Consider the following 27,010-nt stretch of genomic DNA (forward strand, 5'->3'; position numbering starts at 1 on the left):
GATTATTTTTTTACTTTTGTGGATGAGGATTGTGTAAGCATTTCTTGCTTCCCTGTAGAAGTCTCTAAGAATGTCAAATTTGTGGGCAGGCCAGGACCGTCTAGCCCTTTGGAAGACTTTCCTTCTGTCTTAGGGCCCTTCCTTATGGGGTTGCTGTAGGTCAGAATTCCACCATGGAACAGCACCTGGGGTTGATTGTTTTTTTTTTTTCTGATTCCTTTGTTAGAAGCTTCTGTGATGATTCTAGTGATAGTTTTTCAGGATTTTGAGTGTTTTCCAATTCTGGTTGTTTTCTGCTCTTTGTATCTATCAAGATATTCTTGAATAGTTCCCAATCTGCTAATTTTAGAGCAAATCGGTGTAGCATTCTTCTTACAGCTGGCTGCTGGTGGAGGTTCCTGTTTAGGTTGAAGGTCAGGATCCCATGATCAGATGTGGTCCAGACATCCTGGACCATGTTAGTAATGCTGGCTGCTGTGTTTCTGGTGGCGAGGGAGACATCGATGGTGGCCTCGAATCTCAGATTACAAAACGATGGTAGTTGGTTTGATCAGTTTATTACAGTATGGTAATGAGTGAGTTTGCAAGGAACTCCTCCAGGTGCTGCCCATTTCTGGTTCCCTGCCTGTCCGGTGTGTGACTGTGCCAGGTAGGAGACCCATAATTTACATCAAATCCTAATAATTTTTTCCCCTTAAAGTATACTGACAACGTTTTCCAAATATTTTGTAGCTGTGGTGATATCCTCACCCAGGCTACAATACAGCGAGATGATATAAAAAGTCACCAGAGCTGTGATAACTTGAGTACAGACTTCCCAGGCTGTGCACAGGTGGGATATTCTTTTGGCCATAATGCCTAGATTTGTAATCAAGATGCCACCCTAGGGGGTTTCGTCCTCCACCTGAATAATTTTATAGGTTAGTGGGTGCCCCCTAACTTGTTTAGAATTTGTATAAGGTTCCTGTAGGATGATGACATCTACATTCTCCTCATCCACCTTTAATCTGACCTGATCAGCCACTGCCCTTGCCTTTTGTGCATTTAGTTGGAAAAATTTTACTATTGCGGTGTTGTACTTTTTACTGTATACTGCCATAATTAATTCTGGACTGGTTCAAACTCTTGGCTTTCATATAAATGTGATACTTGCTGCCTCTAATTGAATGAGTGGCGTCCATCTTCTGGCTTTTACAATTTGCACATGTTGGTTCCGCCATTTTGTTGGGGCAGTTGTTATAATCATGGCCTTTTTCGGCGCAGCAGCCACAGGTCTGTGCAGCCCTGAAGTGATCATCATCATCATCCATTTTCAATCCATTGCAGGATGAAGGCCTCTCCAGCAACTTTCCAGTTCCTTCTGTTTTGAGCACTGGCCATCCATTTACTACCCAAAAACTCATGAATTTTATCTATCCATCTCCGCCTTTGTCTTCCAGGTTTTCTTCTAGCTCCTCTTGGGTACCGTTCTGTTATTTTCTTAGTCCATCTGTCATCATGTCTTTGAGCTATGTGTCCTGCCCAAGACCATTTTAGTTCTTTAGTTTATATAAGAATGTCCTTTACTCGAGTTTGCTGCCTAATCCATGTGTTTCTCTTCTTATCTAACAGTCTGATTCCCAATATAATTCGTTCCATTCTTCGCTGTGTAGTTCTCAGCTTCTCTTCCGTTCTTTTGGTGAGTGCCCAAGTTTCACTTCCATAAGTCATGGTGAGGAGTATACATTGGTTCATTATTTTACGTTTCAGACAAACTGGGATATTGCTCTTCAGTATGTGACTATATTTCCTGAATGGTATCCATCCAAAATTTATTCTTCTCTTGACTTCCAGCCATTTATCATTATTACAGCTAATAACTTGTCCCAGATAAGTATATGACTCCACCTTTTCAATTACTGCTCCTTCAATCATTATTTCCCTTTCTGTGGCATACTTGTTCATCATTACTTCTGTTTTAGCCATATTCATCTTTAGTCCAAAATCCTTACTAACTGTGCATTAGCGACTAAGGCTATAATGCGCCAACAGAGAGAGAGAGAGAGGGGGGGGGGTGTTGGAATTCCTGTCCGACAGTCACCCAGTGAAAGCAATTGCTGGCTGCAATGGAATATTTAACCCTAGGGGCTCATATCTGGCGAGTATGGGCTTGGCACACCCAGGGTACAGAGCTGGTTATCATCATTCTTCTCTTTCTTGGTGATTCCTTTCTATCTCTCTTTCTCTCTCCTCCTCTCAGGGTACTCGGAATTTTTTTTTTTTTTTTTTTTTTGTCTGGTGCAGCATAAGCTTCAGGCTTCCTTGCACCATATGGCTAATAATAATAATAACTGATTAAGATTTTCCTCTAATCCTTTGGGATAATGGCTTATGACCACAATGTCATCTGCAAATCGTAAATGGTTTAGGTACTCTCCGTTCACATTGACTCCTTTCTGCGACCAGTCTAATCTTCTGAAAGCATCTTCAAGGGCAGCAGTAAACAGCTTCGGAGATATTGTGTCTCCTTGTCGGACTCCTTTCTCGATTTTAAATTTGCTACTGTCTTTGTCTAGACTAATAAAGGAGGTAGCACTGTCATATATTTTCTTAAAAATCATAATATATGGGGTATCTATGCCTTGTCTTTCCAGTGTCCGAAACATTGCCTTAAGCTGTATGGAGTCAAATGCCAGGCATAATGGTGTTTTATATTCATTTGCTTTCTCCATTAGCTGTGATATTACGTGAAGGTGATCCATAGTTGAGAATCCTGTCCTAAAGCCAGCTTGCTCTTTCGGTTGATTCTCATCAAGTATTCTTTCTAATCTGTTAGTAATGACCCTTGTAGATGTGGGATAACAAGCTAATTGGTCTATAATTTCCAATTTCTGATTTATCTCCTTTGTTATGCAGCAAAACTATCATTGCATTATTCCACTGCTTAGGCGTCACACCTTTTCTAATGCACTTTGTGAAGAGCCTTGCCAGTTTTTGTGTTATGTCTCTTCCTCCCAATTTTAACAATTCTCCAGTAACTTCATCTTCCCCCGAGGCTTTCTGATTCTTCATTTTATTCAATGCATGTTCTACCTCATCAGGAAGAATATCGGGTATGTCGTGTGTGTTGCTACTTTGCATCACATCTTCCCCACTGCTGGCATCATTCCCTTGCTCCTTGTATAATTCTCTATAGTAGTCTTCTGCTATTTGAATTGTGCCTTCTCTGCTGTTTATAAGTACACCATCGCTATTCTTCAGTTTCAGTATCATTTGTCTTTCTGTATTACTGCTCATGGCTGCTGATTTAAATCCTTTGTTTTCCCCTAATGCTTGTTCTACTTTTCTTGTTTTAAATCTTCTTATGTCCTCTCTGAGTCTCTTTCTAATGGCTTTCCATAACTCAGTATACTCAATTTTCTCCCTGTCAGTGTTTTTCTTGCTCTTCATTTGTTGTCTTTGGTTCATCATGACAAGTGTTTCTTGACTAATTTTTTCTTCTTTGGATTTCTTTTTCCCTATAGGTTTCTTGGGCTTTATCACTTTCAGAAAGTTGTAATATTCCTCGTCAATATCTTGGTCCTGAGCAGTCTGCAGAAGCTCAAACTTGTTCTTAAGTTCCAGTACATACTGCTTTTTCTCCTCTTCTGTTATCTCAAAGACCTTTGTATTATTTACTCGAGTCAGTTTTTTTCCTTTCCTACATCTATATCAAGTGTACATCTTACAATTCTGTGATCACTTCCAACATTTACCTTATTCAGGACGGTAACATCATTCACAATATATCTTCTGTTAGTGAGGATGAAGTCAATTTCATTAGTTGTTAATCCATTTGGACTCTTCCATGTCCACTTTCTGTTCACCCTTTTTTCTTAAAAAAAGTGTTCATTACTGACAGTCCTTGAGATTCTGCAAATTCCACAAGTTTTTCACCTCTTTTATTTCTTTGACCAATTCCAAAGTTTCCTCTTTCTGCGCTGTTTTGCCTTTTTCTAACCTTATCATTGAAGTCCCCCATAATAATAGTGTAGTAGGTTTTCTGCTCATCTAGAGGACTCAATTTCAGTGTACATTTCTTCAACCTCTTCATCATCATGGCTCGATGTTGGTGCATAAATCATTATAATCTGTAGCTTGTACCTCTTAGAAATCTTGAGTATTAGTCTTGACACCCTTGGTGATGTACTTTTGAATTCCAAAATGTTGTTTTTAAAATCTTTATGGACCAGAAACCCAACTCCACCTTCACTCCTTTCACTGTTTCCATTGGTGTAAGCAGATTTCCACTTGATAAACTTATAAGTGATTCATTTCTTCTTCTTGTTTCAGCCAAACCGATGATATTCCAATTCACATTTTCTAATTCCTTTTCTAGCTCTAATATCCTGTCTTCACCGATGAGTGATCTTACGTTATAACAGGCCATGTTCAGTTTCCGTGCATGGCAGCCTGGTAGTACCCAGAGATTCTTAGCACCCTCTGCTTCCATTCTGATCCTCTCGCTGCCATAAGAGGGAGAGTGAAAGCTGCTGGGGACTGAGGGCCATTTGTTTTGTCGTTCCGTCATATGCTGGAGGGTTTGGTCTTTTCCTCTTCACGCTGACCAGGTGTCTTGAAGAGAACCACTCTACACGTTCATTGCCACCTAAGTGAAGTAATAGGGCTTACCATCGAGAAGGTGTGCATGAGTGGATTTTAGGGAGGCAGGCCAACCGGACTTCTCTTAAATCTTCTGTAATAGAGAGATATTGGATCCATCAGTGTTTTAGGCTGAGTGTCTGATAACACACAAGATACCTGTTCCCCTCTAAGCAGAAGTGATGGCCGCCCCAATTAATAAATAATCTTGCTTAATTGGCAAGGATCTGCCAGGCCGTTGGGCTAAGCTTCACAATCCAGTTAATCGAACTTCTAGTTTTTAGTTTGGAAGGCATATTTACATGTCACGAGATCATTCGTGTTCATTTTCAGGAGAAAATTTCTGGTGTATATCTCTTTGGCTAGTTGTTCTGATGTTATGTCTCTGTCAAGATCAAAAATTACAATAGAAGGACCTTTTCTTTTCAGTGCTTCTTCCTTTAATCCAAGATTAGCAATTATAGGGTTGGTCATTATTAGACCAGCTTCTTCCTTCGACTCCATTTCAGTGACAATCTTTGGGTTTCTTGTTTTTCTTGTGGCTTTGATTCGGGTTGTTTTCAAGTTGTCAGATACTTTCTCCATGATTTGGTTCTTGATGTTTTCACTAGAGGTGGCATCATCTGCATTGAGTGGTCTTAGCAATACAGGTATACCTCGGTTAACGTTACCTCTGATAACGAAGCTTCGATATAACGAAGTCCGCAATTTCAAGCCCCATTTAACATAAAAAAAATATTCCAGTTTAATCACCTGAAATCTAAACAAACTGAAGAAATTACGGAAACCTTTGGGGCTTCTCGTGGTTGGTTCGAGAAATTTAAAAAACGGGCCAGGATTCATAGTGTAAAATTAACAGGAGAAGCTGCAAATAAGTTTCCAGGAAAACTAGAGGAAATAATTGAACGTGAAAATTTTCCACCAATTTGGTGTTCAGTGTTGACGAAAGCGGTTTGTTCTGGAAACGGCTACCAACAAAAAGCCTCATTTCTATTGAAGAAAAATCAGCTGCTGGGTTCAAAGCAGCCAAATACCGTTTAACGTTACTCTTTGGATCAAATGCCTTTGGCGATTATAAATTAAAATTGTTATTAGTTTACCATTCAGAAAATCCGAGGGCGTTAAAAGGTAACATAAAAATGAATTTACCTGTAATATGGAAAGCAAATAGAAAAGCGTGGGTTACCAAGGAATTATTTACTGATTGGTTTGTAAACCACTTTTGTCCTGAAGTAAAACGGTAATGTCAAAAAAACAACTTTGAAGAAAAAGCTCTTTTGTTGTTACACAATGCTCCGGGACATCCTACTGATCTTAACACGTTGGACACATGCATTCCTGTCAAAGTTGTGTTTCTTCCAGCAAACACAACTTCCCTGATTCAACCATTGGATCAGGGAGTAATAGCATCATTTAAAGCTTATTATCTGCGTCGAACATTAAGCAATTTAACTGAACTAGAGGATAAAGAGGAAATGACAGTTAAAACTTTTTGGAAAAACTGCACCATTAAAAACGCAATTGAAAACATTGATAGTTCTTGGAAAGAAGTCACTAAGAAATACTTAAATGGAGTTTGGCTCAAAATATGGCCAGAAGTTGTACTAGAAGAAGAAAATAACATCCAAGAACTTAGAAATGAAGTTATCCGGATGGCTCAATCAATAGGTTTCGAAAATGTCGATGAAGAGGATGTTAGAAATTTATTGAATGCAGAAGATGATGGTTTTTCAGTGGAAGATTTAGAAAACCTTGTTAGCAACGAAGACAAAGATAATGAAGACGAAGTTAAAGAAGTTCCTGCTGAAAAAGTGTTAACAACCAAAGATTTAAAAAGGTGCTTAAATGACATTGAAAACGTTTTAAATTTTTTTAGTGAAAATGATCCTGATTTAGGAAGAAGTTTTATTGTTAAGCGATACGTATAGGCAATTGTTAAATGAAAGAGAAAAAAAGCATAAGCAATCAACTTTAGACTCATATTTTAAAATGTGATTTCACTTTGTATGTAAGTTGACTGTTTATTTAATAAAACTTTTCTTTGTTCGAAAAAAAAGCTTTTCATTTTCTTTACGTAGGAACGTATCCCTATTCTGGCCATAGTATTTTTACCTCTGAAAACGAAGTTTCGCTTAACGAAGTAATTTCGTGGAACGCATCCTATTCATTATTCGAGGTATGCCTGTACAAAATTTGGTTGTTGAATGAGCATCTTTTTCTTTTGTTGAGGAGGGTTGCTTCCAGCCTGGTCATTTTTACTTGTGGTCATCAGCATAGGTAGGGGCAAGCTGTAGCTTTTTGTCCCTCCTTTAGGTAGGCCTCGAGGTTGGTGGTGGCACTCTTGCGGTCTAGATGCATTAGGATTATCTCCAGCTTTGTCCATCAGGAAATTATCTGCCCTGTGTCACCCTATTACTCTTATCTTTAAATAGGGTCTCCAATGAGATTCTCAGTGTGAGTACCTGTTGCAGTACAGTGCCTTCCAGTAGTGTAGGATCTAGAGCATGCATCTCCTCCACAGTCTCGGCCTGTTGGCTTAGCTGTTCTTGCTATTCTTTGGGCTCAGCTTGGGATCTAGTCTCCCTCTCCGATTTCAGGACAGCCATTTTTTTTTATTCCTCTTTTTGGAGGCTGGGGGCAGGCTTCATGTCTTCCGTGTCATCTCATAAGTCTATCATCTGAATGGTTTCAGATGTTCTTTGGCACTGTTTGCATCCTCCAATAGCATTTTGCAGAAAATTTGGAAAATCGAGGTTTCTGGATTATTGAGGTGCAGCGAGAGAGTCCTTCCGGAGGGGAGGAAATGATGGAGTTTAGTGTCTGTATGACTATTAGGAGCCTGGTAATGTCCAGGTGAAGTTTTGGGCTAACCTCCACAGGTCACATGGGAGGGGGAGACTCCTAAGTGTAAAAGTGCACCTAGAAGAACAGAACTACCTTTCCCTGGGGTTAACCAGGGGTCCTGAAAACGTTGGCGACACTGGTTTTCTTGTAGAATCAACAGTTTCCTAGAATCACCTCATCTATGCATAGTTTATGGAGAAGGAGGGGAATTCAAAACACAAAAAAAAACTCAGTTTTAATCCTCAGAAAACACTGGAAATCAGTTGGGGGCAGTTTTCCTGCTCAAAGTTATGCAAGGGGAAGCCTCCCTAGTCAATAGAGACCTTTTATGTGGCAGCGAAGAGTTATAGCTTCAGCCTCTTCAGTGACCTGTCTATGGCGGCATGATGACTTAATCCATAGACAAAGCCTCCGTATAAATAACGCACAAGATCTTGATAAAATCCGCTATTGAGATCACAGAAATCTTACTACTGTGTTCCTCTGATGAATATAGATTCTTGGGTACACAATTCAACAAACTTACTATTTAGAACACATTATTTAAACACATTTTAACGGAGCGATATGCAGCATGACCATTATAGAAGTCAGCCATCTCTGGCTAACATATCCTTAAATAGTGACTTAATTCATTAGGTCATTGAAAGCTTCACCTTTTTAATATGATCTGGTTTGGTGCATTATGGCCTTAGTTGCTAATGTGCCGATAAAACCCAAATCCAACCAACCAATTCAGTCTGCAGACCAAGAAGTATCATAAACATCCACACAGTTCCTGATACATCTGTAATCCTGATGGTGAGGAATTTGCACAGACTAAGCAGGAGAAAAAGAAAAATTTAACACTTTAGTTTCAGTTCAAGAGAGTGCGACTGAAAACCAGATACAGTAAACTCTATAGAATCTGGTAGTTTACAATCCAGCACATATTACAATAACCTCAACATTTATATTAAGAAATAATAAATATATTTTTTTCTTAATCATAAATATTAAGAAAGCAATCTAGCTTATCAAAAATCATACTTATCTTCAAGAATCCATGCAAAAAAGTGACATTCCTTTCTTTATAAATGTTTGCAGAATGATCTTGTCCCTTAATCTGTTTTTGTGGCTAGCAAGATTTTCGTTCCCATAGAATAGCCTGATCTGATCATGAGGTTCTCGAACCAGAAAATGCATGACATCGTGTCACTGACTTTCAGTCCCCATCTGATGCCTTAGCAGATATCACAATCTCTAGGCAACTGTTGATTAAAGTGGTTGTTTAGAGACTGTTGTTATTAATGTGCTACTTCCCATTGCTATTGATGTGCTACTTCCAATTGCCAGAGCCAGTGGAGGGGGCCACAATTTATAATAAGATGCCTGGGTCCATTCATCTTAAAATTCCGTACTGAGTATCTTGAATTCTGCCAGAACATCTTCCCCAACAATGGAAGATGTACAGTGTGAAACATACCTAAGGTTCTGTCTCTTTGCAAGTAAATCACTACTATCCCATTCCACTTGCCTCCAGCTTGCTCGTGATTCTTGAGAAAAAAAAAAATCCTACTGCCTGTTTTCACTAAACAGCTTCTGCCACACTACTGCAAATCCACTATGCAATACAAAATTGTACTACTACAACCAACCTCCTCTCAATTATGATTAAAATTCTCAGTGCATTCCAAGTGCACTCCCTGATTGTATAGACCCCTAGTAAGATCTGAAATAGATTACGATGCATCCATCTGTAGCTAGAACAAATGCTTTGGCTGGTTGGAACCAATCCATCATAATGGCATTTGCATTGAATTAAAGGAGGCATCTTGAACCTTGTTCGATCTCTATTCTGAATCCCCTTTTATCTATTGAAAGGTAATAATAAGTGCTACGGTGCCTCCATAGCCAGGTGGGCAGGAGCAGCAGTGCGTAGCCCACGCTTCTTGATTAGACCGGGGTTCGAGCCCGTGACCACCGAATACGGAGGATGCGGAAAGGTCAGGGAATTACCACTGCATATCGCTGGAGCAATATGGCCTTAGTTGCTAATGCTCCTAAAACCAAATAACAAACAAACAATAAATGCTGCAGTATGTATACAAAGCGAGTTCCCTACCAGACATCCAGTATGGCCAATATTGGTTCATAGCACGATGGAAAAATATGTATCAGGTTCATCCCTCTATCAGTTAACTCCCTGAGTATATGGCTCAAGAAACCCCTCTAAACTTTTGATCTCCAGTTAGAAAATTAATAAATGTAAGAGTATTTATTATTAATAGGCAGTAAGTCATTACGTAAATTAATAGTTTTATGTATATCTAAATCATCCATTCATTTATCTTGAAAGTATAAGATGAGGACAGAGTTTTCCGGCTGCTTGCTACCATTCAAAATATGAAATCTGAATTTGACAATGTCTGATATGATGTGCATAAGATGAGAAGATACAAAGACGTAATCATTGGTTTTTCTATTTAGTGCTTTGAGTACACTAAGTTTAATACTGAAAAGTGTGTTATGTATTTTACTAATATTTATAGGATCCGTGTCCCACATTTTGAATAAATCTATGAAGTCTCCTATATGTTCTCGGTTGCTTTTATATGTGTTGGATTTACTATATTTCCTATTTCGTCAGGAGTCTGCTGACGAGGCTACTAGAGACGGTCGTTTTCAAAGCCGCTAAGTGGATTTTTGTTAATTATTGATTTGAAATTATTGTTTTTCTAAAACTTTTGATTTAAATTTAGTAGTATAACATTATTTTGTGATTTTCTGATTAATTTGGTGTATTTATTCTTTACTCGGCCTTGTAATTGCATAAAAGTATCGGTAAAGGTTTCCACGTGTTTCAACTCCGCTAACCGTTCGTAATTTTCCCGCCTTTGTGATACGATATACCGTACTAGATAGCGTTAGTTGAACTTCGTTAGCAGTTAAATTGTACGTTTAAATAAATACATATAACGACTTAGATTACAAACGTAATATAATTAATTTTATTTAACATAATTAATTATACATATAACCACTTAGGTTACGTAACATAAATAATTAGTAAAAACAAATAATTAATACATAACTTGATACGAAAGTTATATAAAGGGATTTCGTAGATAACACTCGTTACTGAAACGTAAATATTTCGTAGATAACACTCGTTACTGAAACGTAAATATTCCGTAGATAACACTCGTTACTGAAACATAAATATAGCGTTATAACTGTGTTTGGATACAAGTTTAGGATTTAATTTTGTACAGAAATTGAAATTTTATTGAAAGTAAATCTAAATCATGACTCAAACCAGAGCAGCAAAGCAAAGGGCTCAAGCTAATGGGAATGCTGTGGCCCAGGGGAGAACTGAGGGGGGCAGTTGTCCTCTGAATCACAGCCTTGTAAGATGCACTATTTGCTTGATGTTTGCGGAGCAGTCAAGTATGGGACATGATACTGCCATGGGGGATGTCTTTGTGTGTGTGCGATGCAAGGAGTGTAAGGAGATAAGGCGACAACTCAGCGTTGTTATGGGCCTATATGAGAGCTTGAAGGATAGGGTGGATGCCCTCGAAGGATTACAAGTGAGGGGCCCATCAAGCTCTCAGCTGCCCACACCAATGCCAGAGCTTGCACTTGGTCATCGCGGAACACAGCGGCAACCCCCAAGGCAGAATGCGCTGGTCCCAAAGGAACTAGTCGTTGTTGGTGACTCTATTGTCAGGGAAACGGGAAACATGCTTTGTAAAAAGGATAGGTGGAATAGGACCAGGGTATGTCTGCCAGGGGCAAATGTTGATGACGTTGTAGAGCGGATATCATCTTTTAAGGGCACAAAAGGTGATATAGTTGTACACGTTGGCACTAATGACATTAAGAGTAGGAGACCGGCGGAATTACTTGACAAGTACAGGTCACTGATGAAAAAAAGCCGTGAATTAGGGTTGAAATTGAAAGTGTCTGCAATTCTGCCCAGACACGATAGGAGGGAGTATATGATGAGAGCCCTGTCAATCAATTCGGCCCTGGAAAGATTGTGCAGGGCTCAAGGGGTAGAATTTTTTTCAGCCTGGTCTGTACTTGTTAACAGGAGAGACTGCTTCTACAGGGATGGGATACACTTAAATAGAAAGGGTGCAAGAATGTTTGCTGATGCTATCGAGGCAATGTTAGGTGGGTCGGAAAACTGCTAGATTGGGGGGATACAAGGACTAATAGATTAACAGTAGCCACTGCAGAGGTGAAAGTGATTCTTGCACTGCTTCTATTGGAATGAGCCGCAGCCTGGAAAATAAGATGCAGGATATTTCAGAGACTGCTGGGAATCATTGGGGTACAAGTAAACACATGGGTTGTGTTAGGGTAGCTAAGAAAAAGAACAGGTGCATGTATACTTGTGTGTACACCAATGCTAGGAGTTTAGTAAATAAATTTGATGAATTTGAGGTATTGCTCAAAACATCAAAGCCAGATATTGTGGGGATTTCAGAGACGTGGTGTCACACAGATATAAGAAATGCAGAACTGGAATTTGGGGAGTACAATGTGTACAGAAAGGATAGACAGGATAGGAAGGGAGGAGGGGTTATGCTATTAATTAAGAAACACATAAAATCCAAGGAAGTGAAGCCAGTCGACATCGCTGGACAGTGCAGTGTCGAGTCAGTTTGGTGTGACATAAGCATTGGGAGATCAAAATTGAGAGTAGGAGTGTGCTATAGGCCTAATGACTCTGATGAGTATAATACGAAACTGTTCGGAGAAATAGAGTGGGCCAGTAAATCAGAGAGTCTTATAATGGGGGATTTTAATTTCCCAGATATTGACTGGAATTTGGGGGCTGGTCACTCACACAGTAGCAAGGCTTTTGTGGATTTATTGGATGATTGTTTTCTACATCAGCATGTTCGGGAGGCAACTAGAGGGAGTAATACTCTTGATTTGATTATCAGTAGTGATTCTTCATGCATTAAGAATCTGCAGATAAATGAACCACTTGGTGGCAGTGATCACAGTGTGCTGAAGTGGGAGTTACTCAAAGAGGTAACTACCATTAGGGGTAAAGGGAAGGGGTATTGCTTTCGTAAAGGCGACTACAATGGACTGAGACAGTATTTAAATTCTATACAGTGGGATCAACTGATGATATTGCCAACAGCAAATTCAAAATGGGAAGCATTCAAAGAACTTATCGTGGAAGCTACTAGGCTTTACATACCAACTAAGAAATATTGTTCAAGGTTTAGGCCTAAATGGTTGTCAGATGAACTAATGAGGCATATGGCAGAGAAGAAAAATGCATGGGATACATACAAATTAACACGTGACACGGATGCCTATGATAGATACAAGTTGATCTGTAACCAAGTTACAAAGGAGGTTAGGCAGGCGAAGGCAGATTACGAGAGATCCTTGGCAAGGGATGCGAAGAAAAACAGCAAAGAGTTCTTTACTTATGTAAACTCTAGAAGGAAGGGGATGAATCAGATTGGTCCACTTGAGATCGATGGGTCAACTGTTGATGACCCTGCTCGGGTAGCTAACAAACTAAATGAATATTTTGCATCGACATTCACACATGAGGAGTTATTCAGCGAGGGGAATGCCAGAGGTGTATTCAACTCTAGCAGTAAGCTAGAGAATCTTGTAATAACTGAGAGCAAAGTGGAGGAGAAATTGTTGAAGATAAACACAAGAAAGGCACCTGGGGTGGATGGGATCTATCCAGTTATATTAAAGGAGGCAGCAAAGGAGGTAAGCAAACCCTTAGCCATAATTATGAGAGCTTCCTTGGACTCAGGGGAGGTACCCATTGACTGGAGATGTGCAAATGTGACCCCAATTCACAAAGGGGGATCAAAGGCTGACACAAGTAATTATAGACCTGTGAGTTTAACTTCTGTTCCCGGAAAATTAATGGAGGCACTGGTGAAAGAAGCACTGCAGGATCATCTAGACAAGACTTCAGTTATAGCTAGGACACAGCATGGTTTTGTTAAGGGGAAGTCTTGCCTGACCAATTTGATTGGATACTATGATGCAGTCACAAAAGAACTGGATGCAGGGAATAACTTTGATATTATATACTTGGATCTTAGAAAGGCTTTTGATACTGTTGCACATGGAAGACTGCTGCACAAATTGGAGCAGTGTGGCATTGGAGGCAAGTTGCTGCTATGGATAAAGGGGTGGTTGAGGGGGAGAAGACAGAGAGTGGTAATCAATGGACACTGCTCATCGTGGACTAATGTTATTAGTGGAGTCCCTCAGGGTTCAGTATTGGGGCCTTTATTGTTTTCTGTATTTATAAATGATATTGATGATGGTATATCAGGCTTAATGTCCAAGTTTGCAGACGATACGAAGGTTGGCAGGGTTGTCAAGGACACTACTGACACTATGCTGCTGCAACAGGATTTGGAAAGGTTGAGCAGATGGGCTTCGAGGTGGCAAATGAAGTTTAACATTGACAAATGTAAAGTACTACATATGGGAAACAGCAACCCCAGAGCAACGTATCAACTCTGTGGTACTACACTGACAGTGGTAGAGAATGAAAGGGACCTGGGGGTGGTGGTGCAGGCAGATATGAAGTTCTCTGAGCAGTGCAGACGAGCTGCAAGAGTAGCTCATGGTGTATTGTCAATGATATATAGGAATTTTTCTAGCAGGGATAAGGAGGTGATTATTCCCTTGTATAAGGCAATGGTCAGGCCACACCTAGAGTACTGTATACAGGCCTGGAGGCCTCATTTCAGGAAGGATGTAGAGCTGCTGGAACGAGTACAGAGAAGGGCAACTAGATTGGTGAATGGGACAAAGGGGTTCTCTTACGAAGAAAGGCTTAAGTTTTGCAAATTACAGTGTCTGGAAACTAGGCACCAGCGGGGTGATCTGATAGAGGTGTACAAAGCCTTGAATGGTTTGAGCATGCTCAATGCTGATGGGATTCTTCCTCTAGCTCAGAAAAATCACCTGAGAGGGCATAAATTCAAATTGAGGAAAGACAGATGTAGGATAGATGTGCGGAAATTTGCCTTTAGCCAGCGGGTGGTTGGTGGGTGGAACAGACTTCCATCCCTTGTCGTGGAAGTTGATAGCCTAAATAAGTTTAAGGCTCAGCTGGACAGGTATTTCGAACGAACAGAGGGGTGAAGTGGAAGTGGTTATTTTTATTTATTTATGTTACTTTTTTTTTTTTTTTTTTTTGGCTGATGCTGCATAAGCTTGCTTTCTTGCATCAAATGCCTCTACTAATGCTAATGCTAATGCTATTGCGATTATATTTACGAAGTTTGGCAATTTGAAACGTATTATAAACGCAAATATCTTTTAAATTATTCCTCATATATTTTTGATTAAATTTATTATTTAGACCGTATGGATGTAGTGTTTTATATTGTAACATGCTAATATCTTCTTGCAATAATCTTTCATTTGCGATATTAATTACGTTAAGTATTGAAATGAAAATATTACCAAAAGTATGTTTTTGGAAATGTCTGAATTCAATATCATGTTCCAGATTACCTGTTTTCTTGTTGGATTTGTTATTATAAGTTTTAATATCGGAACGATGAAGGTTCATTCTAATATTTAGATTATTGCTAGTTTGACCAATATATTTAACATTGCAAGTACGACATGTGATCATATATATGACGTTATTCATTTTACAGAATATATGTGAATTCGTATTAATTGTAGCATGATTAGGATGCATATAGGGGCAAGTAAGACATAATTTGTTGTTACAAGGTTGAAATTTAAGAGATGGTGATTGGATATTAGTGCCAGAAGCATTATATGCTAAACTGCTCTGTAAAGTGTGTGATATTTGTGTATGTGTCGATGTATTAACATGGTTAGGATTACTATCCAGGGCAACAATAGTATCCTCGGTCACTTTTATCCTACTCTGCCGATGTAGTATATTATTATTATTATATTTAAGTGACATAATGAGAGCAAAGTTAATATAAAATAAAGTAAAAGCAAAGTTAAAATAAAATATAAATTAAAATCAAGATGCGCAATCATAAATCCATGAAGGTAAAATTAAGAAGGATCGATGCAGCTCAGAAAATAGAAAAAGAAATATAATAGAAAAAGCAGTCTTAGGTAGTGTATACTTAACCCAAGCAAAGCTTTTGTATATATTTATAATTATTGATAAAAAATAAAGAAAAAAAGAAAGTTAAAATGACAATAACAGTAACTAATATGTAAATAATATTTATGAGTCAATGCAGTTGCAAGCAGTCATGCAATACACCCATAATGTCTATAATATTAAGGATAATATAAAGAACCATTGGAATAAGTAAATCAATCCAATAATAATACCATCAGGGATCTAACAAAACGCAAAAAAAAAAATAATAAATAAAAATAAAATATATATATTATCGCTTTTTACCGACAATCTAGATGACTTCAACTGGTGCCAACCACCCAGAATGAAGGCAAAAAACGACAAGAAGTTCTCTGTTTCTGTGATGATCAATATAGGCTAAGTAATTTAAATCTAACCAAATATAAACCAGTATAGGCCGGATGTAAATCGAATATAAATAAATCGAAAGAAGATAATAAAAGTTAAAAAAATTTAGAAATATTAGAATCAAAGGTAAGAAATATAAGTAAAATATAAATGTAAGCATATATTAATCATCGTTGACCCGACAGAGAACGTAATTTAATGATTACAATAAGATTAAATATATAATACATACTACATATTGACCGTATCTAGGACATAATGTAATAGTCGTCAAAATAATATGTGGTGCCCCCTATGTGATGGATACGGTAAAAATAAATAATTAAATTAATGCATAGAGAAACATGCAGGTAGTAAGAAGAAAAACTAAAGGAGTAGGAATAATAGAACCTGAACTCCATAAAGGCGAAAAATAGTGGTATAGATAAGAAATAGTTTCTCCTACGTCCTCGGATTGCCCTAATAATTTCGGAGAAATAAAAGTAAAGAGTGTAGGACAGTTTAAAGACATTACAAGATATAAGTTGTGGCTCGGGTATGCCCGGGATCGCAAACCCGTTCCTATAGTAGGACCCTGAGCTGAATTTGCATGTTATCTCAGCGTGAACTTAAGTAAATTTAAATGAATTTAGCTATATATATTAAAAAAAAAAAAAAATGATACACTGTAATTTGCAAGCTGGTGGGTACAAGTTTTCTACGCTGTAAGACACCAAGAATGCAAACTGTATCCTATTTACATATATACATGGCACTAAATATAACGATTATATTGAAAATTATATTAAAACAATAGGTTCAGAAAACAAATTTTTGAAATTAATTATGTTTATCGCTTTCCTGAAATGATATTTCAGGTAAGCGATAGGGAAATTATTTTTGCCTTCATTCTGGGTGGTTGGCCCCAGTTGAAGTCATCTAGATTGTCGGTAAAAAGCGATAATATATATATATATTTTTTATTTATTATTATTTTTTTTTTTGCGTTTTCTTAGATCCCTGATGGTATTATTATTGGATTGATTTACTTATTCCAATGGTTCTTTATATTATCCTTAATATTATATATATATATATATATATATATATCAGTAATGACATTAAAAAATAAAATAGATAAATAAGAAAATAAATAAACATGAAGTAGTCATTAGAGGCAGGAAAATACAAATCCTCCACATGATACCCAATATATTACTGAAATTACGTATTGAAAAATTAATACAATGCCCGTAGAATGGCAAAACTGTAGAGCGAAAATTTAACATAAACCTAACAATTAATCGTAATGGGGAGGGCAGAGCAGGGGTAACAAGACAGAAACTGTAGCCAAAAGCCTCCAAATAATTTAGAATATAATTTAAATCCAATTCAAATAAATCCGTTTTAAAATTTAAAATATAGAACAAATTGTATAGCAATTTAACGGCATCCCCCTAGTAAAGTACCAGTTCCGAGAAATGTGAAATACCGCCAAAAGAGACTAATCAAACTACTAAAACAAAATAAATAGACTGACCATTATGCCCCATATCGACAGAGGGCCACGAGGCCAATAATGTCATGGAATCACTGCATTTCAATCGCTAGACAAATCGTCGCATAGGCGAACTGATCAAAGGACCTATCCGCCCTCCGATCAGCCACAAATGCAGAGGATTTGCATAGCAGTGGTCCTTATGCAGCGAAAAATAAACAATAGAACAGACATTTTATTTTGTTCTAGTAGTTTGATTACTCTCTTTTGGTGATATTTCACGTTTCTCGGAACTGGTACCTTATTAGGGGGATGCCACTAAATTGCTATACAATTGGTTCTGTATTTTAAATTTTAAAATGATTTATTTTAATTGGATTTAAATTATATTCTAAATTATTTGGAGGCTTTTGGCTACAGTTTCTGTCTTGTTACCCCTTCTCTGCCCTCCCCATTATGATTAATTGTTAGGTTTATGTTAAATTTTCGCTCTACAGTTTTGCCATTCTACGGGCATTGTATTAATTTTTCAATACGTAATTTCAGTAATATGTATATAATCAATAATAGACAGTTCATACCTCAACTATGATATTTGCTTTATTGCTACTTTACAAGTGTAGTTGATCAAACTGCATGTGCAGTTTGATCAACACAAAATATGTATAACAATATACAAAGATCATGTAAATGAAAACTGCAAAAGTTAAAACTTATATTTAATGAACAACAAGGAAGCGATGCATATAAGTCTTCAGTGTTGTCCTCATTGCATTGGATTCCTTATGAGAAGTTTTGTGGTTGGTGTTGAAGTCATTTGTACATCACCATTTTGACTTATTCAGCTAATGAGAAGTGATATCATTTTAGAGCATCTTTAGTGACTATAAAAGGTGATAATCACATGGAGGTAAGTCTGGTGAATATGGAGGATGGGGTAATATCTCAAACTTCCTTCTCCTGTTTGATTCACTGTAGAATGGGCAGTGTGCGGATGGGAGTTACTCAATGATGAGCTATAGTGGGCTCGCGAGAGCCCATTGTTATTTTTTTTGGAAATATGCGAGCCAATTATTGAAACGATTATTTATTTTATAAATAAAATCCTGAATTTAATTATTGAGTATCCAGAGCCGGAACTATGGTGGGGGCAAAGCAGGGACCCCATTCCCAGCATTTTATTGGCACAATTGACCATTTATGTATTTTAAAATTGCTTCATTTTTGAGTTAACAGTCGGACCTCTGTTTAACGAACTTCTTCATAGCGAATTTTTTTGAATTCCCCTTGGTTTCTATGGAAACATTTAAAATTATTTCTGTAGACGAACGGATTACAATAGACAACTTTGTATGCATTGTTCTCACCTCTGGCTTTTAGGCAATTTAGGTAATTAGAAAGTGCGAATTAATGGTGAAAGGGATTTCTGTTCCACAATGTTACTGGTGTCCGCAAAACCTATGTAGCCACATTGAGAGAAGTCATGCTAGTTAATATGCTTGCTTTCCAAAGCGAGTCAGAGGATTAAGAAGATTCCTGACATGGACAATAGCCTCTGGTCAACCTGTGTTGTGGTTCCCCTTTACTCTGACAATAAGTCATGTTTTCCGGAGAAATGAGTGATCATTTCAGTAAATTTCTCCGTTTATGTTTATATGGTCACAGTAGCACTGAATATCTGAGTGATTCCAATATTTTGCACGGTATTCAAAGAACTAGTGACAGTAGAAACGTTGGAGGTGGGGGGGGGGAATGAGGCAACTAAGATGTTATGTAAACTTTCTGAAGATGAAATGTTGGCAGATTTGGAAACCGCGTTGAGGTTTTCACTGTGAAGAAAATGTTCCAAAATATAAAAAAAAACAAAAAACTGTATCACTAATCTTTGAAAAAAACCAGCGTGAATTAAGGATGATTGCTAAAGAACTTGATGTGGAACTATAAAGATCGGTCATGTGTTCGGGCTACGATGGGCAGCTTGTAGCTTGCGACGGCAATTGAGGGTTAGAGGAATTATCCCTCTTTGTGAAGGCGCCTCCGCAGCCAGGTGGGAAGGAACAGCAGTGCATAGCACACGCTTCTTGATTAGACTGGGGTTCAAGCCCGTCACCACCAAATACGGAGGATGCGGAAAGGTCAGGGAATGACCACCGCATATCCTGGAGCAATATGGCCTTAGTTGCTAATGCTCCTAAAAACCAAACATTTCCGCTTTCCGCTTTCCTCTTTGTGAAAACATTTTAAATCAGAAAGTTAAATATTCTGGATTATTAAACTGACTTTTCAATCTGGAATTTCTTAACAATTTAGCACTAATGATTGACATCTTGCAGGTGCTCTCTTAACTTTCAAAAGCTTTTCAAAGTCGCAGCATCACTATAGTAAAAGCAGATAAATTAATTATTGTAACTATCAATGCTATTGCTAATTTGAAAAATTCTGAAGGAAATTATGAAGCTAAAATTGAGAGCATGTTGAAGTTGAATTTGAAAGAACTGAAAGTAAGAATACGTTTAAAAAATTACCTTGCAACACGCTATTAATTGGAAGAAAATTTAAACATATGGAAGAAATTGGAAGGGAGGAATTGGAAGAAATTTTAAACATATGATGCCTGGAATCATGGATTATGAAAGAACTTTCGTCTCCGTGGCAAGATGGTGAAAAATGAATAAGAAATTTAAGTTTTCTAATAAAATATGTAAGAAAAATTAATGATTTTAGAGATTTTGTCAAAGACAGTTTATCTTTAAAATTGAGTGAAATTCCTAAATTCTCTTTTCAATTAAGAAAGCCAGAAATATCTTTGAAACCATTGTGATTAGCAGTGCTATAGATGAGCGAGCTTTCAGCATAATGCATAATATTGTATAAAAGAATGAATAATGTTGACAGTTTAAAACATGTTGCAGATTATGATAACCATACATCTAAATGGAAAACCATTGCTTCAATTTGATCCGGATTGTTACATCAAATCATCACTCAGCTATTGAACAAAGCAGAAAATCAACAACAAATATTAATAAAGAAGTAAATTCTATATGGCATTTTTAGAATAAATTTTTCTTGAATATTTGTATAATAATTTTTTTTAATGTAATCTGCGATTTTTTTTTTTTTTTTTTTTATACATTTTCTAGAAGAGTTTGTTTTTTATGTAATATTTGTTTTTATATTGTAGAATGATTTGTGACAATTTTTGCTATTTGTGATATGGGAAATATTTTGTATTATTTTTAATTCACAATATTAAAATTTTATCATGAAAAAAATATATCCATTATATTTCTCTAGTTTAAAAAAAAACAAAAAAAAAAAAAAAAAGAGGCGAAAAAGTGGCGCATGTGCCGAGCACATGCGGTAGATGGTTTTATGTGAATCCTTTGCGTTTCTTTTAGGTATTTTAATTTGTATATTGATTACAAAATAAGAGTTTTTGTATTGTAAATATTTTATTGAACATTTGAAATTTATGGAAGACAAGATACAATGGATTTATGATAACTAAAGTAAGAGATGTGTACCTGCGATTGCAATGTATCTAAATGTCTCTAGAAAACAACGATGATTGAAGTATCAGCCTTGTAGTTGAAACAACGTATGCAGCTGTTCAGGTCACCTAACAATGGAATGTTACGAAAATGCCAGACGAAAAAAGAAATTGTTAACAAATACTTGTATTATTGCAGTCATATGACAGATACTTGTATTGTTGCAATCATACTTACTTCAGGAAGTATGATTGTGACGTCATACCATTAAAAAATTCTAAAAAGTTAAAACTCAAGATACTATCATATCCAGGTTCATAAAGAGGAGGGGGGTATGATGACCAGGCTGACTCAAGATATAATACCGGTCATGAAAAATGCGTCATGTGCTCTAATCACACTACTAATGAGTGCTCGGTGCAGACTAGTAATATGAACGTGGGAAATGCCTCTGGCAGCAGGAATTCCCAAGGATGTTTCACATCAAAAAGTCGGCAAAACTGCGAGCCCATCGTTAAAATATTCACAGCTCACTGCTGGAGTTGCTGTACTGCACACCTGAGGAGAGCAAACCAGAACATTTCTTTTTAAATTATGTGACCAGGTATTATTTGTATATACAGGTGTAACCTTTGTATGGCACGGTAGTTAGGTTCCTATAAAATCTCGTATAGTGCGAAACTGTGCTATATGGGACTAAGCACAAGTAGAAAAAAGGGGAGATATGTTCCAGTAGCTAACAAAAATACACTTTTTTTTTTTTTTTTGTAACTATCGGAATCAGTATTTTTTTAAAAATAGTAATAAATGAACAAGCATCTTACAAATTGTGATACATATCAGATAATGTACGTTCATTTAATTTTCTTCCTCTTTATTGTTGCTAAGCACAATCAAACAAAAATGTTTTCTCTGTTGCAGAATATCTTCATCTTCCAAACTTTCTTCTTCAGCATCTAGATTTCATGTATCTTCTGCTCGCTCTTTAGTAGTCAGTAATCTTTGTTTGTTTGCTTGCTTTTGCTTGATAGATCTTTGTAAATTTCTTGGTATGGAGCTAACCATGTTTGAAGCTCCCTTTTGAACTTTGTGCTCCTTTCAGTCAAAGGATCTCCATTCAAAAGATAAGATTCTAATTTCTCGGCTAAGTTTATGCCTTCCTGTATGCTTTTTATTGTATGATTTGGAACTACAGAATTTTCATCTGTTCTATCATCCCCCTGAATTTATTTGTGATTTGTTTACCTCCAATAGCATTTCCACCAAATCCTCTTCACCAGTCTCTTTTTCTACCAGTAATTCTTGAACGTCTTCAGTAGTCATATCATCAAAACCTTCCACTCCTACCGGCTTAGCAAGTTATCGCCCCGATTCCATTTTCTGCCAGTTTGACCATGTTTTCTGAATGAACTGACTCTGGCCATACTTTTTTCCAACACACATTTAATGTTGATGGTTTTACTACTTTGAGTGATAAAACTACAATTCCGATACAGTTGACAATTGAGAAATGTCTTTTGAGCAGTGCTTTTTTACTTTCCTTAAGCATAATTTAGGGCTGGAATTTAATTCACAACAAAGAAATTATTCCAATATGGTTCTTAGGAGCAAAGTTTAGTAAAAACCAAAATAACCTTACCAAAACCTTAAAAGTCACAAACTGCATTCTTCGAAGTCACAATTTTTTATGGTCTCAAACAAGCACAAGTTCAATAGCACAGATCCTAACACAGGGATTTCCCAACAAAATAAAATACAGGGAATTCCCAAATTTTTTTTTTTTTAGCCACTAGCAAGTCAACAGCGGGGATTCACAAAAAAGAATGGAAATGTTGAAAAATTGCATCCAACATAGCAGGATTTTCCCTGCACAAAAGCTCAAAAACCCCATATTACGCAAGGTTTGCCATAATTCTCTAACCATGTTATATAAGTACTGTGTTGTGCAAAGATTGCCACTATTTATGAGCATGTTAGAGTGAAACCGTGTTGTAGAAGTACCATGTTACATGGGGGTTGCCTGTACATATAATACATGGTCACCATATGTTCTAAGAGTATATCTCTTTCATGCTCAGAACACATTAAGTCATTGTTCATTCAGTTCTGGTGTTAAATGCTGGGGAAAGTATTTGCACTTCTTTAACGTGCAACCCGAATTAAAGTGCAAATCCAGAATACTTTCATCCATTTGTAGACTTCCTATTGACTCATGCATGCTCTACCATACTGAACCAATATTCTGCAATAAATGTGTGCAGGCTTCTGCATTTGAAATTTTGATTAGATCACATCTCCACTTGTTGCATGATTGCGGTGGGCAGGAGCATAGCACACGCTTCTTGATTAGACCGGGGTTCGAGCCCATCACCACCAAATACGGAGGATGCGGAAAGGTCAGGGAACGACCACCGCATATTCCCGGAGCAATATGGCCTTAGTTGCTAATGCTCCTAAAAACCAAATAACAACAACAGCAGCATGACTGCAGGGGCACTGCCATCTTAAATTGGCTGTTTTCGAATATTGCCAGCATAGGATGTCATGTGTATCTTTTGCAAGATCCTGTGTATTGGAACTGTTTCATTTTAACCTGTTTTTCATTGAAAAGTTAAAGGGTTCACAAAAATTTAGCAGAGTCCTCCTTTGTTTCAGACAAGTTAATTTATATAATTATCAGTTATGCAGAGTTAGTAAGGATTTCAGACTAAAGATGAATATGGCTAAAACAAAAGTAATGATGAACAAGTATGCCACAGAAAGGGATATAATCATAGAAGGAGCAGTTGTTGTTATTTGGTTTTTAGGAGCATTAGCAACTAAGGCCATATTGCTCCGGGGATATGCGGTGGTCAATCCCTGACCTTTCCGCATCCTCCATATTTGGTGGTCACAGGCTCGAACCCCGGTTTAATCAAGAAGCGTGTGCTACGCACTGCTGCTCCTGCCCACCTGGCTACGGAGGCGCCTAGAAGGAGCAGTAATTGAAAAGGTGGAGTCATATACTTATCTGGCACAAGTCATTAGCTGTAATAATAATAAATGGCTGGAAGTCAAGAGAAGAATAAATTTTGGATGGATACCATTCAGGAAATATAGTTACATAGTGAGGAGCAGTTCCCAATTTGTCTGAAACGTAAAATAATGAACCAATGTATACTCCCCACCATGATTTATGGAAGTGAAACTTGGGCACTTGCCAAAAGAATGGCTGAGAACTGCACTGCAAAGAATGGAACGAATTATATTAGGAAACAGACTGTTAGATAAGAAGAGAAACACATGGATTAGGCAGCAAATTCAAGTAAAGGATATCCTTATCAAAACTAAAGAACTAAAATGGTCTTGGGCAGGACACATAGCTCGAAGACATGATGACAGATGGAATAAGAAAATAACAGAATGCTACCCAAGAGGAGCTAATAGAAAATCTGGAAGAAAACAACAGAGATGGACAGATGAAATTCATGAGGTCGTGGGTAGTAAATGGATGGCCATTGCACAAAACAGAAAAAACTGTAAAGTTGATGGAGAGGCCTTCATTCTGCAGTGGATTGAAAATGGATGATGATGATGAAGCATTCATGTAATTATGCTAGAGAATATCTCAAAAGTTGTTCTTGAAAATATGATGTATGTTTTATTTATGCTGTAATTTTTTGCTTTACTTTTATTAAGCAAACCTACAAACATGGTTTTTAATAAGCTGTCACTTCCTTATTGTTAAGTACTTAATGCTATTTATACTATATTTTAAATACTAATTTAAATCAACGTTCTTTTCAATCTCTACGCAATAGAAGATACATACCAGTTATGTGTATGAATCATAGAAGTTAAGAAAGTTAATATATTTTAGTTGATGCATTTTAATCATCTCTTTTGCATTTACATTAAAAGAAACTGGTACTTTAATCTCAGCACATTTATTTTATCTGGTAAATTTATCTCACTGATACCTTAACTTTTATATCCTATTTAGCAATTAGGGTGGATAACAAACTGCATTATTTCCCTTCCATGATTAGTTTGCTTCCGGCTCCCTTCTACTTTTCATTTATTGTAGATTATATTTTCAGTTTTTGTTATGCTTTGTTATTAATAGTTAATATATTTTTACTTATTATGAGTTAAGAACTTTTAAACAACTTTAAACTTAGTCTTACATTAATGTCATGCTTACAGTCTCCATGAGGTTTGTCATAAACCACTGTAATTTATGTAAGAGTATATTCAATTAAGTTTTCTAGTGTTTTCACTCCTAAGTAGCTAAACTGTTTTGTTACTTGTTTTTCATATATTATTAATATTAAAAATTTTAATATTATTATACTTTTAAATATTATATTATACTTTATTTATGCTCACTATCCGTTTTTCTAAAAAAATTTTCCATCCTCATTTTCCTTTATTATATATTTTTAAGTTTGTAAAATTTTGACCTCCTATTGAATTCCTTTTGAATACTATAATAGCATCCTTTCCAAATTGGAAAGTACACTGACTTCCCTCCCACGTGTTATTTTGTGTCTTGAGATTGGCAAGAAGAATCTTGTGCTATCTTGATTAAGGTATTTTATTTTGATCCCACCATCTTGATGACATGTTGCATTGGCTTCATTATTCATTATGTTGAAAGAAGTAAAATATAATAGGTTCCCATTCATTTGAATTTAGAACTTTGTATTAAACAAATACTAAGTTTTAAACTAGTGTAATAATATGAAAGAACAGTTTATTTTATCTGCTATATTAAATGCCAATTCATATTCTTTATAGAATGTGTTTAGAATTTTGTTTTAGCATTCTTTATTGCATTGATTTATAGGTTCAGATTCGTCCTTGGCGTTTAAGCGATGCTGATTTTGTACTTGATGCATCCATGCCTCTTGACCCTCGTAAAACTGTGTTTGTTGGCGGTGTTCCCCGACCTTTAAAAGCAAGTAAGGTTGACTTTATTTATTTGGCATTACAGTTTTCACCATTGATGGTGTTTTTTTTTTAAATAAAATTTTGACATTTAAAATTTACATGAACTTTTTATACGATTTATGGCATTAACATTTTATACGAAATGAAAAATGTTCTGGCTATATGGCAAAATAAATATATATATATATATATATATATAAAGTTGTATTAAAAATTTGTATTATTTATATATATATATATATATATATATACACACACAGGGTGTTTCAAAAGTAATGATCAATAATTTAAAGGTGTACTGTACAGACTACATTATTCAAAAAAAAGCCTAATAAATATGGGTCCTTAAGTGAATCGTTTTCAAGACATTGCACATTTCTAGTTGGGATCCACCACTGACTTGTTTATTTAGGTTAGGCTATGCTCATTCTCTCCCTTTCTCCTCTCACAATGCTCTGAGATGTAGCAAGCATAGTACTTACAGTAATGAAGAGTACGTGGACATGCACTTCATGTATGGTAAAGCCAACAGCAGTGCACTCGAGGCTGCATGTTTTGTACCAAGAAGCATTTCCCTGCCCAAGGCAGCCCAACAGGTGCACATTCATCAGGGTACATTGATGCCTTAGAGAACATGGGCGCTTCGCACATGGAGTACAAGCAGGTAGGCCCAGAAGCATAACACCTGATGTTGAGGAAAGGATGTTAGAAAGAATAGAACAAAATCCAGGAATTTTGACAATGAGGGTTGCTCTGCAAGAGCGTGTACTGAGTCATAGCAGTGTGTGGCAAATTTTACATCACCAATTACTGTACCCCTACCATATCCAGCGTGTACAAGGTGTCAGCAATACAAACTACCCTCCCAGAGTGAACTTATGCTAGGGGATGCAACAACAGTGTGTCCTAAACCCCCAATTTTTAAACATTATGTTCACTGACAAAGCTGGGTTTACTCATGATGGTATTTTTAATTTTCATAACTGTCACGTTTGGTCTGACTAAAATCCTAATGCAATTCACGAGTCACAACATCAGTAACATTTCTCGTTGAATGTCTGGACAGGACTACTGGGAGACCATCTAATTGGACCACACTTACTGTCAAACAGGGTAACAGGAGAGCTGTACCTTCAGTTTTTGCAGAATGTT

At 36.8% G+C, this 27,010-nt stretch overlaps 1 protein-coding gene across 2 annotated transcripts in view; it reads left to right on the plus strand.

Moving 5' to 3' along the window:
• The window catches only part of LOC150085672 (cytoplasmic polyadenylation element-binding protein 2-like), a 309,051-nt gene that overhangs the window by 186,207 nt on the left and 95,834 nt on the right, over nucleotides 1–27,010 (plus strand). For both annotated transcript variants that reach the window (XM_090374177.1, XM_090374178.1), the window contains one exon: nucleotides 25,755–25,869. In XM_090374177.1, the coding sequence (XP_090230303.1) occupies nucleotides 25,755–25,869 (115 nt within the window). The remainder of the gene's footprint in view (nucleotides 1–25,754; nucleotides 25,870–27,010) is intronic.

This window comes from Mastigoproctus giganteus, chromosome 5 (assembly GCF_048544385.1).
Source record: "Mastigoproctus giganteus isolate SK-2022 chromosome 5, ASM4854438v1, whole genome shotgun sequence".
Classification (NCBI taxonomy): Eukaryota; Metazoa; Arthropoda; class Arachnida; order Uropygi; family Thelyphonidae; genus Mastigoproctus; species Mastigoproctus giganteus.